This window comes from Phycodurus eques, chromosome 2 (genome assembly GCF_024500275.1).
Source record: "Phycodurus eques isolate BA_2022a chromosome 2, UOR_Pequ_1.1, whole genome shotgun sequence".
Classification (NCBI taxonomy): domain Eukaryota; kingdom Metazoa; phylum Chordata; class Actinopteri; order Syngnathiformes; family Syngnathidae; genus Phycodurus; species Phycodurus eques.
In genome coordinates, this window is record NC_084526.1 from 40,599,592 (window position 1) to 40,611,935 (window position 12,344).

At 42.1% G+C, this 12,344-nt stretch overlaps 1 protein-coding gene across 1 annotated transcript; it reads right to left on the minus strand.

Annotated features, from left to right (window-relative positions):
- Nucleotides 1-2,744: 2,744 nt before the first annotated feature.
- zgc:162592 (uncharacterized protein LOC561993 homolog) lies at nt 2,745-5,941 on the minus strand. The gene is made up of 2 exons (XM_061703434.1): nt 5,158-5,941; nt 2,745-3,040 (listed from the first exon to the last, which is right to left on the minus strand). The coding sequence occupies exons 1-2, from the start codon at nt 5,939-5,941 to the stop codon at nt 2,745-2,747; spliced, it is 1,080 nt and encodes a 359-aa protein (XP_061559418.1).
- Nucleotides 5,942-12,344: the final 6,403 nt, after the last annotated feature.

Sequence of the window (12,344 nt, forward strand, 5' to 3'; positions counted from 1 at the left end):
ATGTCAAGAGGAGCATGACATATTTTCTGTCCTCTGAGAACTATCCCACGAGTATTATAAAAGCTCTGACAACTGCCTAAAAGCTTCACTAAAACAAGCCACTTCTCCCCTGAAGGACTGGAAGGTCGTTTCGTAAAAATTCATATGCTTTCCTGCAGAGTCATCTTCGGTGTCACCGAAGCTGGAGTTTGGCACACTACAACAAGATGAACAGTGTTCTTATTAAAGGCACAATTCATGCAAGAATGTTCATTCCCCACCATAGCCAATAGGGAGCAGTCAAAGCACTGTCACGCTCCTGTCTCAAAGTATTCTCTCACATTTGCATAAATGACTCCAAATATTCAACTTTAAAAAGAAACGTGATTGAACCATAAGCAGTTGATCGGTCAAGACTAAAGTTTCAACAGTCATTCTATATGTCTGATCTATGAGCAAAGAGTACAAAGTTGGGAGTATTTCATATTATTATATGATTTTAAACCCATTTTATGGGTCGAAATTGTAGACTAGATTCAAGCTGCTGGGTGTGGTCTTGTCTGGTCCTCCGTCCTCAGTGCAAAATGTCAATTAGTACAAATTTGTTTGATTTTAACATTAAAGCATAAAGTGCACTAACCCGGATCATTTTCCAAATGAATTCCATTTTGATTTCAACCAATATACGCTACCTATTGTTCCATTCCCTAGAATTCCCGCTCGTGACCACAATGCCTATTTTAAACTGGATGTCGACTTTCCAAACAACCAAAGGAGATAATCCTGGATCTGCGTGTGGAAAACGTACTGCATGGCATCGGTTCATATGGAATCAGCACATCGACTTGACTTCTCAACATGGGCCAAAAATGTCGTCTTCTTCTTCAATTTGACATCATGAAATCATGTCCCTGTAAAAGGGAGGCTGAAACAGTGTTTCACCACTATATAGAACAACTTCAATCTAATTGTGCACTCATCCGCTTGCATATTGGCACGTAGGACCTATCCAGCCATTTTTTTGGAGTGGCTTTTGTAAAGGCAGAATTTTGGAAACAGCTCTTGTATCTGATCTCATTTGAATGGGCGACTGTACTTAATGTTGTGACCGGGGTTTAAGGATTCGATATTTTGAGGACAGTGGAGCATTAAACCTAGTGAGTGATAAACTGGTCCCACTTTGTAATCACTCCACAGATGACTTTCTAATATTCCTCCACATTAAAACATGATACATTCTTCGTAGATTATTAAGATTGCCGGCTTAACAGGACACTTTCAATGCACAGAATTTGATTAAACTCACAGAACTGTAATAAAAAGAAAATCCTGAATTAATCTCTGTGCTCCAGATGGAAGGGAAAATGTTTACAGGATAAAGAAAGTGCTCCTCACTTTGCTTTCCTGCAATAAAATACAAAACAAAACCATTAATAATAGCACTCAGACAGCTCAGAACTCTGCCAAGGCCAAACTGTTAACAAAAGTGTTTATTTATTGTTTATGTTGTGTGCAGGATATGGCTGAAACTACTTTGGTGATTTCCTTCAAACTCTGTATTTGGATGGCGCATGAGCCAAGGAAGAAACTATTTAATGTTGGTACAGAGCCAGGGTCTTTTTTTTTTTTTTTTTTTTTTTTTTTATAAACAGTTTGGTCTTCGCTCCACGCTAATAACGCAGATTGTTTTTCACTCATGTCGTTGCTATACAACACCCACAACCTGAAAGCACGGCAGTATTTTGTCAAACAAACTTTGCAGTTCACACGGTTCAAAAGGCATAATGCTTTATTTCTTAATCATTCATAAACCCATATCATCAAAAGTTAATCCCTTATTTTGCAAACAAAAATAATTTAAACAAAAACCTCACATGTAACTGACATTTTTTTTTTTTTTGAACGCACAACATATTACACCTTTGTAAAATAACTGAAAACGCATGTTTTCTTGCTACAAGCAACGTTCACACCAGACGCCACTCATACGCGGCCCCTCGGCGGCGGCGGCGGCGGCAGCGCACATCCGATGGACAGATGAGGAGCATCGCAGGAAAACAAACAACCTCAAAAGTTATCTTCTGGCAGCACACCCGTGGTGACCTTTCTACGGTGTTGCCTCTTAATTACTTTTCTCCTTGCATACACGCAAACGGCGTGACTTAAAGGTTAACCTCTCCCGGCTGCTGTGTGTCAATAGCGTCCATTCTCATGTTTAAAAATGAGGAACAGGCAGATGGCCTTCAAAGTGCTTGCAGTCACGTACACATCCAAAAATGTCAAATTAATCGACTTCTGCAGAATATGACATTAAAATACTCATTTAGGAATGTGTAATAAAGACAGTTGGCATATGTGGTGAAGCAGACCAGGCTGGAGCATTCCGCTAAAACTACTAAAACGTGGTTTAAGAGGTGTTCACTGACAGTGCTTTCAATCCTTGCAACACTGTGGGCTGGGTGGGGACGGGGTAAAACAAAAAGACAAACAACACCAAAAATCCACAGGACTTAACAAACAGAACAGTCTTTCGACTGCATGTTCATAAAAGGAAATAAAAATACAAACAAATTAATCCAATCATATTTTACAGTGCATATCTGCAGTTATTGAATGCACTTGTCATCATCGCCGAGTGCGAGCATCCAACCATTTGCATATCGACTCGAGTCCCCTCTGAATGCATTAACCAGTGAAGTAGCTTCAGTCATATAAAACGGCAAGTCCTCTTCCGTGCCCATGTGGTGCTGTTCACGAAAGAGCTGCTAGGCTAAGGTCATCAGGGTACAGGTGGAGGAAACACTGGAAGAGCGCTCGTGGACTCCGCCGCTATTATCCAAATATCCTGAGCCAAATGGAATCTTTGAGGGTTTGCAGCATCCCAGAGTGTTGACAAGCGCCGGGCACAGGGTCAAAGCCAGTCTATGCATGATGAGGTGGAATTTCTGACGGAAGCTTTTGTTGATCCAGAAGTAGAAGATGCAGTTGAGGAAACCATTGGACGTTGGCAGCCAAACCACCACAAATTCTAGCCACTCTGGCACAGAGCTACCCGACAGTGCTAGGGTAGAGAACAATATGAATGAGCAAACACACAAAGTAGACACTAAATATCGTCACCTTCCTGAAATAATGGCCCCAAGTCCTTTTCGGACAAGATGCATTTATTTATTTAGTGCCTAAATCGTCTCCTCGTGATACTGGCCACCAAAAATTACCTCCATACTCAGTTGAACAGACTGTGGAGTGTAATCATGCAGTGTAATTATTCCTATATTTAGTTACATTTTGTTTTCTGAAAACAATAAAAATGACTTTGGTCACTATTTTAAGAAGGTAACAATATATAAAGCATACAGTTAGGTCCAGAAGTGCTGTGGGGTCTTAATGTAAAAGTGCCCTGACTTACGTGTTTTTCAGGATACAAGCCATCTCTCAGCCGATTCTTTTGCTTTGACTAACAAGCAGAAATTTGACATACAAGCATGACATACATACATACATAGTTCACATCATGCAGCAGTGTGGCACACAAGGCCATATTCGCCCGTGTACTCCCATTCTCCCGCCAACTCCAATCTGTCATTTACGCACCCTCGTGCCAGCTACGCACTCCGGGTGGAGCCACCCTGAAATGAGGGCGTTCTCTGCCAACTACGCTGAGCGCCGATTCTGCCGTCAACCTCTTCCGCACTCCAGACGCTGGTTTAAGTCTAGCGTCACATGATGGTGAAACATCATATTGCACGTCTTGATTCAGTAAACTGCTCAGACGGCCGGCGATAGCGGACTTGTGTTGACTCTATGGATGTCAATCGGCTACGCTCACAGACGTTCCCCAAAAAGAAAAAGGCTTACTAAGGTGCATCTTCAGTTAATAATTTGGGGAGTTTGAAAAAAAATATTTTCTAATGAAATCATAATTATTTGGGCATCAATTACCCACAGATTTCTGGTATTCATGGTCTGGCCTGGTCCCTATCCCCCGCGAATTGCAGGGGTCCAGTGTAATTCTGATTAATTTACTTGTATTGGATTTGTTTCATACAGAATAATAATAATAATAATAATAATAATAAGGTTCTCTTCCAAAGTGTGTTGGAAAAAAATAAACATTTAAAAATAAGATACATTTTCACAAAAGTGGGATTTGTATCATTTATGAAGCTATTCAAAGGCTCAAAAGTAAAGTATTTGTTTAACTGACTCAAGAGGTAATTGGACAAGTATGGTGCATTCCCCTTTTTACTTCAAGGGTAAATAAAAATATAGAGTTGTTACCTTAGTTTTATTTCAAATCCACTGTGGTGGTGTACAAAGGTACAAATCATAAAAACTCATTCATTTGTTCAGGAGCTCCTTGTAAAATAAATAAATCAATCAATCAATTAATGTATATATTTTTTTAAATACACGGTAAACATCTTCAAGGGCACAAATCAGTCCAAAGTCTCAAATAAGGCGGGGGGGGGGAAGGAAAAGTTTAAAAACTTTCAATCGTTCAAACAGCTGTCATACATTTAAGACTGAGCTTTGCAGGGATTTTCCTACATATCAGATGAACGGCAAGCCTCTTTGGAAAAGGTTTTCATTTCTAAAAATACTCAGCAGTAAGTCCACATTCAGTCTTGATTACGGCACAAAGTTGATGAGAATATTTTTCCAAAAAGGCCCGACTCATAAAATTGGCCTTAAATCGGTGTATTTATGCCCAGGCGTCCATAAAAAGGACCATTCAGGCAAGTGTTATAATTGATAGTGTTGCAGAGGGAGATCTAGGTATGAACATTATGACTTTACTATCAAGTAATCCAAAGCCAGGTGCAGGTCAGACCTATTAGAAATGACCAGGATCCTCCAGGAATTCTTAATTTCAAGATGTGAATGTCAATAATAGCCAAGCTTACTTTCTACTCGCCGCATTTACTCGTAAAACTTCCACCAGCTCGAGTTAAATACCCATTTAAGGAAAAAAACTATTTGACATTGCCTTGAAATCAGATCAGATTAGATTGTGCAGGTGTAAAACAATAAGAAGGTTTTTTTGAAATGCGCTCATCCGGGGCGCTTCTCGGATCTGAAGTATAGGGGTGCTGGGATTCATTTTAGGGGTGCCCCTAAAAATAGGCTAGAAACGCCCATGGTGTTCATAGCGACTTAGGGATTTTTGCTGCTTACCGTTGTAGATCATTGCTGCCATGCACGGCGTCCAGCAAGTAAAGTAAGCAGCCATGACGGGCACCAGCACCCTGGAGGCCACGTTGTGTCTCCCGCGGTGCGCGCGCTCCAGCCGGCGCAGTTTGCGGCTCTGTCTCCGGGCGGCGCACCACACGCGCAAGTTGGCGTGGGTCATGACCGCCGAGCACGGGAAGAAGATGACACAGGCCAAGCTCAGCGAGTAGCCCACGTTGGTGGAGTAAGACGGGTTGCAGACCAGCGAGGCGGTGGAGAAGTGCACCTGGATGATGCCACCCGGGAAGCATATGGGCGCCAGGAGGCACGGCGGGAAGCACCAGGAAAAGGCGATCAGGAGCAGAGTCCGTCTTCTGGTCATCATGGACGAGTACTTGAGCGGGTAGAGCACCGCGACGTAGCGCTCCAGGCTGATGGCGGCCAGCGTGTACATGCACGTGGAGTACACGGTGGCGTTGCAGAAGGCCACCAGGTGACACAGCTGGTCGGGCCCGTCGGTGTAGTCCTTCAGGAGACTCACCCACAAGTTCAAGGGCATGACCAGCAGCCCGAAGGCGGAGTCCGCCGCCGTGAGGGACAGCAGGAAGTAGCGGGAGCTCCTCGACCAGCCGGCCACGGAAGACGTGATCACCAGGAGGACCGCGATGTTGCCCAAAGTGATCATCGCCCCCAGAACGATGATGACGCTCACCTTGACGGAGCGGTGGTGCAGCTGCGCCGTCCTTTGGGGGTCAAGGTCGGCGCCGGACAAGTTCAGCGATGCGTTCATGACAGCGTCCTCACAGAGACATTTTTGCAGGCGAAACGTCCCCACCACCCAGGAGAAGAAGAAGAAAAGAAAAAAAAGAAGGGGTGCGTTCAAGAGAGTCTCGATGCCAGCTGACGTTAGGAGGGGGGAAGACCTGCAGCTTCTTGCACCTATTTGCACAATCAGCTGCACACCTGAGGCAATCAGTGCAAGCTGCCTCCCGGAATCACCAGCAACCTATTTCATATTTCTACATCGTGTTCAATTTTGCACCGCAAATAATTCCTGGTTGCAAGACAAACGTGTTTCCCAGCCTTTATTTGACCCGAAACCTCATGGCTCGCCTTAAGCAAAAATAATGACTCACTTCATGCCTTCTTCTGCCAGCTCATGGAAAAGCACTGATTCGTTCTGCCTGTCACTATACGCTGCTGGCATAGATAGATGAACAAAGATATATTTGTAAAATTAGTAAATAACACTTTTTTTTTTTTTTTTTTTTTTAACAACACAAATTAAGCACACTATAACACTGACATATACTACTCAAGTTAGTTAAGGATTTTGGACTTACCCTTAATTAGGCCTGGTACACACATGAGGATTTTAATTTTTATTTTTTTAAATCTTAACAGATTGTATGTCACCACACATGAAGATTAAAAAAAAAAATATATATATATATATATATATATAACAATTTTGGTCATGTTGTGTGTGGTGCGCTCTCAAACAAGACACACCACAAACCTAACAATACTGTTCCACCGCCGATCTAGAATCCAGTCCTATAAGACACAAATCTCGCATGATCAAACAAAAAGGCAAAAAAACAAACCCTTGCAACAAACGGGAAGCATGAGAGGAGGGGATAATGGTGGTTTTGCAACTTTTTCGTTTTTTGTTTGTATATATTGAACAGGTTTAATACTTATCATTGTCAGCACCAACCCGTTTCGGAAAATATTATTGGGACAAGCACACCTCAGACCACGGGATAACCTTATTGGATAAATCAAGCGTTTGTCATCCTTTGTCGGGAAAGGACAAAATCGTGAGGAAAAACAGCCTGATTGTCTTTATGTGTGTATCATCTTTCCAGCTGAACCAAATTTCATCTTCTCTAAACTTTTTGAATGCACATGCCCAACTGATCATTTCTAAGAGACATCAGAGAATCGGCCCTTTAACTGACTGACTCAGAGCGTGAAGGTCAACCTGGAGTCCCTCATTTAGCAACCGCCTGATTGTGTGACACTGTGACATGATTCACCACAATTCACACATCCAACAACAGCAGAGTTAAATCGCCATCTTAAAGAGCAAACAGAAAAAGGTACGCTTGCGTCAAGTTCCAGATTCACAACAAAAGAGACTTTGGTGCTTGCCCTACTACAGTGGACATTAAAAGTCAACACAGCACAGTTCAAAATGCCAGATTTTTTTTTGTGATGTAAAAAAATTGAAATTATTTCTAAAAAAAAATAATAATTGCACCATTGTGACCAACAACCTGTACAAGTCAATAGAATGCTTTAAATCTTTAGGGGAAGTAAAAAAATAAAGATAAATAATGTCGTTGCACAAGCGTGCACACCCTCTAATAACTGTGGCTCCTGCTATGTTCAAAATTAACCACTTTTAAATTGACGTTTAATGGTACATACTTGCCATCATTGATAGTGCTTTTCATTAACCTAAATAGATTTCAGCTACGGCACAGCCCCAAAGCATGATACCGACACTACCACGCTTTATTATAGGTATGGCATTTTTGGGTGAATTCGCAGTGTTGTGTTTACACCAAACATATCTTTTGGAATTATGGCCAAAAAGTTCAACCTTGGTTTTATTGGATTATACAAAATCTCCCAAACGCATGTCGGAAAATGTGTTATAAGAGGGTGTGCGCACTTATGCAACCACATTATTTGTTTCTGTTTATTTTTACTTTCCTGCCTACAAAAGATGTTTTTTTTTTTTTAAATGTATTTGGTTGTACGGGCTATAGGTCATGTTAGTGGTGGGAAAAGTTGTGAAATGTTAATTTAAAAACCTGACATTTGAACAGGGGTGTGTAGACTTCTTATATCCACTGTAAATGATCGCCGCCAGCTGCTCACCTCCCAAAAACCATGGCACAAGACGGAGCAGGAGGAGCAGGAAGGATGATCCCTCATCAACCAATCTACTTCACAGTTTGTGACAGCCAGGTGATTAAAGACGATATATGCAGGCTTTCTCTGAACACTGTCAGCCAATTCCCTGCAGCCCCGGGCAGGCATGGTAATATAACCCAGAATTGATCACATCCTCAGATACAACCATGCAGCGCTACACGTGTCAATGTGGCAATGGTATATGAAAAATCCTCTTTATCTTGCTGGATGCATCATGCCCATGGAAATTGCTGTGAAGTAAATTAAAGGGATATTTTGAAAGTGAGTCAAATAGATTCAATACATATTGCACTTCATGAAAACATACAGTAATGACAGAAATAGAATGTAAAGCATGAAGTTTTTGCCCAGTTTTTTGCTTGTTTAGTGGACATTGTGCCACTCCTTCTGGTGTGCTCACCCTGGCCACCTCGGGGCAGTATAAAAAAGACATAGCGACATAAACGAGAGTTTAACAACTGACATGGTAAGCTGCAATAATATTAGTTATTTTTTGAAGTTTACCCCACATTTATACTCTTTTGGCTTGCAAGAGAAGCTTTAACGGCCAAATAGCAGGAATACCGCATTTGCACCTTCCACAAATGTTTAATTGCCAGGCTAACCTTGCATTACAGTGAACATGGCTGAAAACGCATCGTTTCTCATACAATCCACAGCGACGATTTTATGAAATAAAATGCACACATACTGTACTAACCTTTCCTGACACATTAATGATACAATTTGAAGTAAACAGCAATGTCTAGCCAAGCTAGATTTACTGGATAATCTCTTTTTCTTTGAATTATATTTACCAAAATCGGTTTTTACAGTGTTGTTTTAAATACGTGTCATATTCTTTGTTTTATGTTTGTGGTTGTGGAGTGAGTTGAGTTTACTGCCGCCACACAGCGTTCGTATCTCAATTTTTTGCTCACACATCAAAGAAAAGAAAAAAAAACAAGGGCCGAATGAATGAATCGATGACGGCTTGTACCTGGAAAAGTTCGTAGGTCAGGCCACTCGTATCGCAAGGTACCACTGGACTGTATATACCGTGTGATTTAAGAAGGGCCACATAAGGAACGATAAAAGGGTATGCAGTATGCTGCATACCTTTGCAATAATTACAGCATATTGTATAGTGCCCTAAGGCACTGCTTTACTATCAGGACCCCTTGGGGAGACCTGAAAGCTACCTGCTTTTTGATATATTACTTTCTCACTGTTCTAATGAGTGCTGTTTGCCCATTGTCCAACATGAGGCATAGATGAAGGGGGTGTTCGGGGGGTTGGGCTGTTGGACTCTTGCTTTGGGATCAATATTCTTATCTCGCATCCCCTCCTGGATTCTGTCTCTTTTTTTCATGTTATGAAAAGCTGTAGAAGCATCAATGATCTGATGCTACTGTATATTCCTTGTTACTCATAAAATTCATACTGCTGAACTCATTTGTAAACATGCCATCTTCACTCATGTAATCAACAGACAATTTCTTTTGACTGTATTAAAACGTTTTGGGGTCACATTTAAAGTGTCCTAATGATGTCAATTCTTTATAATATCAGCCTTAGGAACCTTGTTCTCAATATCCCTTGCCCCTCTGAGAAGAAATGGCATCAGGTGCTAACTACTACAACGCGCAGCATCACACACAGAGAGATGGGGAAGGAGTTCTTCAATTTTAATGACAATAATAAACAAACAGGACCCTCCAAAGGCAAAAGCCCCAAAGATCACACAATCAAACCTACCAAGACTTGCATAATAAGCATGTAGTAAATGCATTATGGCTAATGACCAGCATGGGAAACAACAGAGAAGCTTAGCAAGCCGCTTCCTGCATTTATTTAGTTATTTATTTATTTGTAATTTGTCCTGCTCAACTGCTTGGTATATATATATATATATATATATATATATATATATATTTGATTTGATTGGGCAGACAAGAGGCAAGAGAGAGGACACAAACAAACGCAAGTAAAGACGGGACACTAGCTGCCTGACACTGCAACGTTACATTGAAATCTGGTTTTATACTGAACAGCAGTGCTACACCCTGTGATTGGGGAACCAGACTGTATGGAATAAGAAAGGACTGGACAGGACAGAGACAGGACAAGAATAGAAAAGGGAGGGGGCAGTGAAACTGGCAGTGCAATTGGTGTGTGGTAGCTGTGGTTATGTAATGCCTAAACACCTGTAGAAACGGAGTGAAAGTGAGGAGAGAGTCCACGAAGTTTGCAAAGTCATAAGAGCTGTCAAAATGTCAAATGTCAGTCAAAATGCTCTAAAATGGCTGGCAATATGGAGAACTCTGTTTTGAGAACAGCTGGCAGTGAATGACTTTAAGACCCTTTCGCACTGCACTGAGCAGAGTGCGCCGTCTGGGTGCAGTGCATGGTGATGGGTGCAGTGCATGGTGATGACATCTTGGCACAACCAATCGGTGACAGGGTAGTGCAGTGATTCCGGAGTGAACAGCTCGCGATGAACCTAAACTCCCTCAGATCCTGCCGTGCCATTCAAATCTGTAAGAACTATTTCCTCCTCCCCCTTCTTATAAGAAAAGCCAGAGCTTTTTGTTGTCAGAGTGACAAATATATTTTGCAGCGCTGCGGCCTATTTTGTCCAAAGCAGTAGAAAAAGGCACCAGGCTACTTCCTGTTGGTCGCTTAGCAACCAGTGCCAAAAAAATGGGCAAGTGCAGTGCCTCATCCATTCATAAATCCATCTGTTTACTTGGAGCAGTTTTGCTGCGTTGAAAATCTCAGTTTCTTTCTTTTCTTTTCTTTTTTTCTTTTTTTACAGGACTGAGCGAGATCGCCTGTTGTATGTGTTTTTGGGTTGGTAGCACACGTGGGTGTGCACACAAGCAGGTCTTGCCTGTGTAAATATAGTGGATCCCCGGCGACCATGGACACAATAGAGAGAGAGAGCTGATGTATTTGTACATGCTTGCAATTGAATATCCTGTGGGTGGGTGGACTCCTCCACAGGCCACCCACTGTGTGCAGAGCTTCCCAGTGTGGAGGAAGGTAGCCATTGATTTGAGTTGTCTGTGTGTGCGCGCACTTGCGAGTGAGCGAGTGTTTGTGTGGGTAGCAGCAGTATCTAATTTGGCCAGCGTGGCTTGATGGATGATGTTTTGGAGAGATTGTGAGGCGGCGAGGTTTGATGGACGATTGATGAAAAGCTGACAGGTTGTCTCACTGATAACAGGACTCTGCCAACTCAGACAAAACAACACTTCTACATCTTTTGTGTCTTTACACCCATCTGTACTCAGCTTTGAATTTTAAGTCAGACTATCCTGACCAAAGATGGTGAGATGCCAACTACTAAAATGGGTTAAATACCTTGGAAACCAATGTGCTTTTTCAATTACACTTCTAGTTATCTGTGCTCATATCAGACAGACCCTTTCAGGATAGTACTTACAGTAGGTCCAATTAACAACAACAACAACAATAAACCTTTGACAGCTTGCTAGAATCCAAGCCCAGGAGGAATGTTCTGCACACCACTAATAAGGTCAGTGCCTTTGTTGCTCCTTTGGATGACAGTGGCTCCACCAGGTGTTCCACTGGAACGGGACCGAAGAACTGACGGGAAAAGGAGACTCGATCTGGGATGTTACTCCAAATGAAGAGCAGACGTGGAGCACTGAAGAGCTAATCAAGGAGCAACTTGAGTCAGGAGATCAGCCTACTGCCACGGACATACTGAAATGATGATGATCTGGTTTACCCGGGTGCCTTCTCGTGTACCTGAAAAGACAAGAAATGTAAGACATAGATGAGATTGTGACAAAAAAATATACGACCACAAACAAACAAACCAAAATTGAACAGAATCCTAACTAAATACACAAATTCATGACTGAGAGTGCAATGGTACACACTTCCTACTCCTGTTCTTCCGGCGTCGGGTGTCGATTCCTCCTCAGTGACTGTGGGTGTATGGCTGAGAATGGTTGTCTGGTTCATTCTGGCCTGCAATTGACTGCTGACCAGTTCAAGTTGTAGTCTGCCTTTTGCCCAAAATCAGTTGGGATGAGCTCCAGTTTCTCCACGACCTTGAAAAGGATACGTGTTAAAAGTGGATGGGCGGTGGAGACACTACAGGCAGTTCAAAACCCTCCAAAATGGGGGCGGATACAGAAAGATAAAGAATTCATTTTTAGATTTGATGGATAGCAATCAAAGTAATATTCAAAATCTTCTATAATCTGATGACTGACATAAACACGATGCCT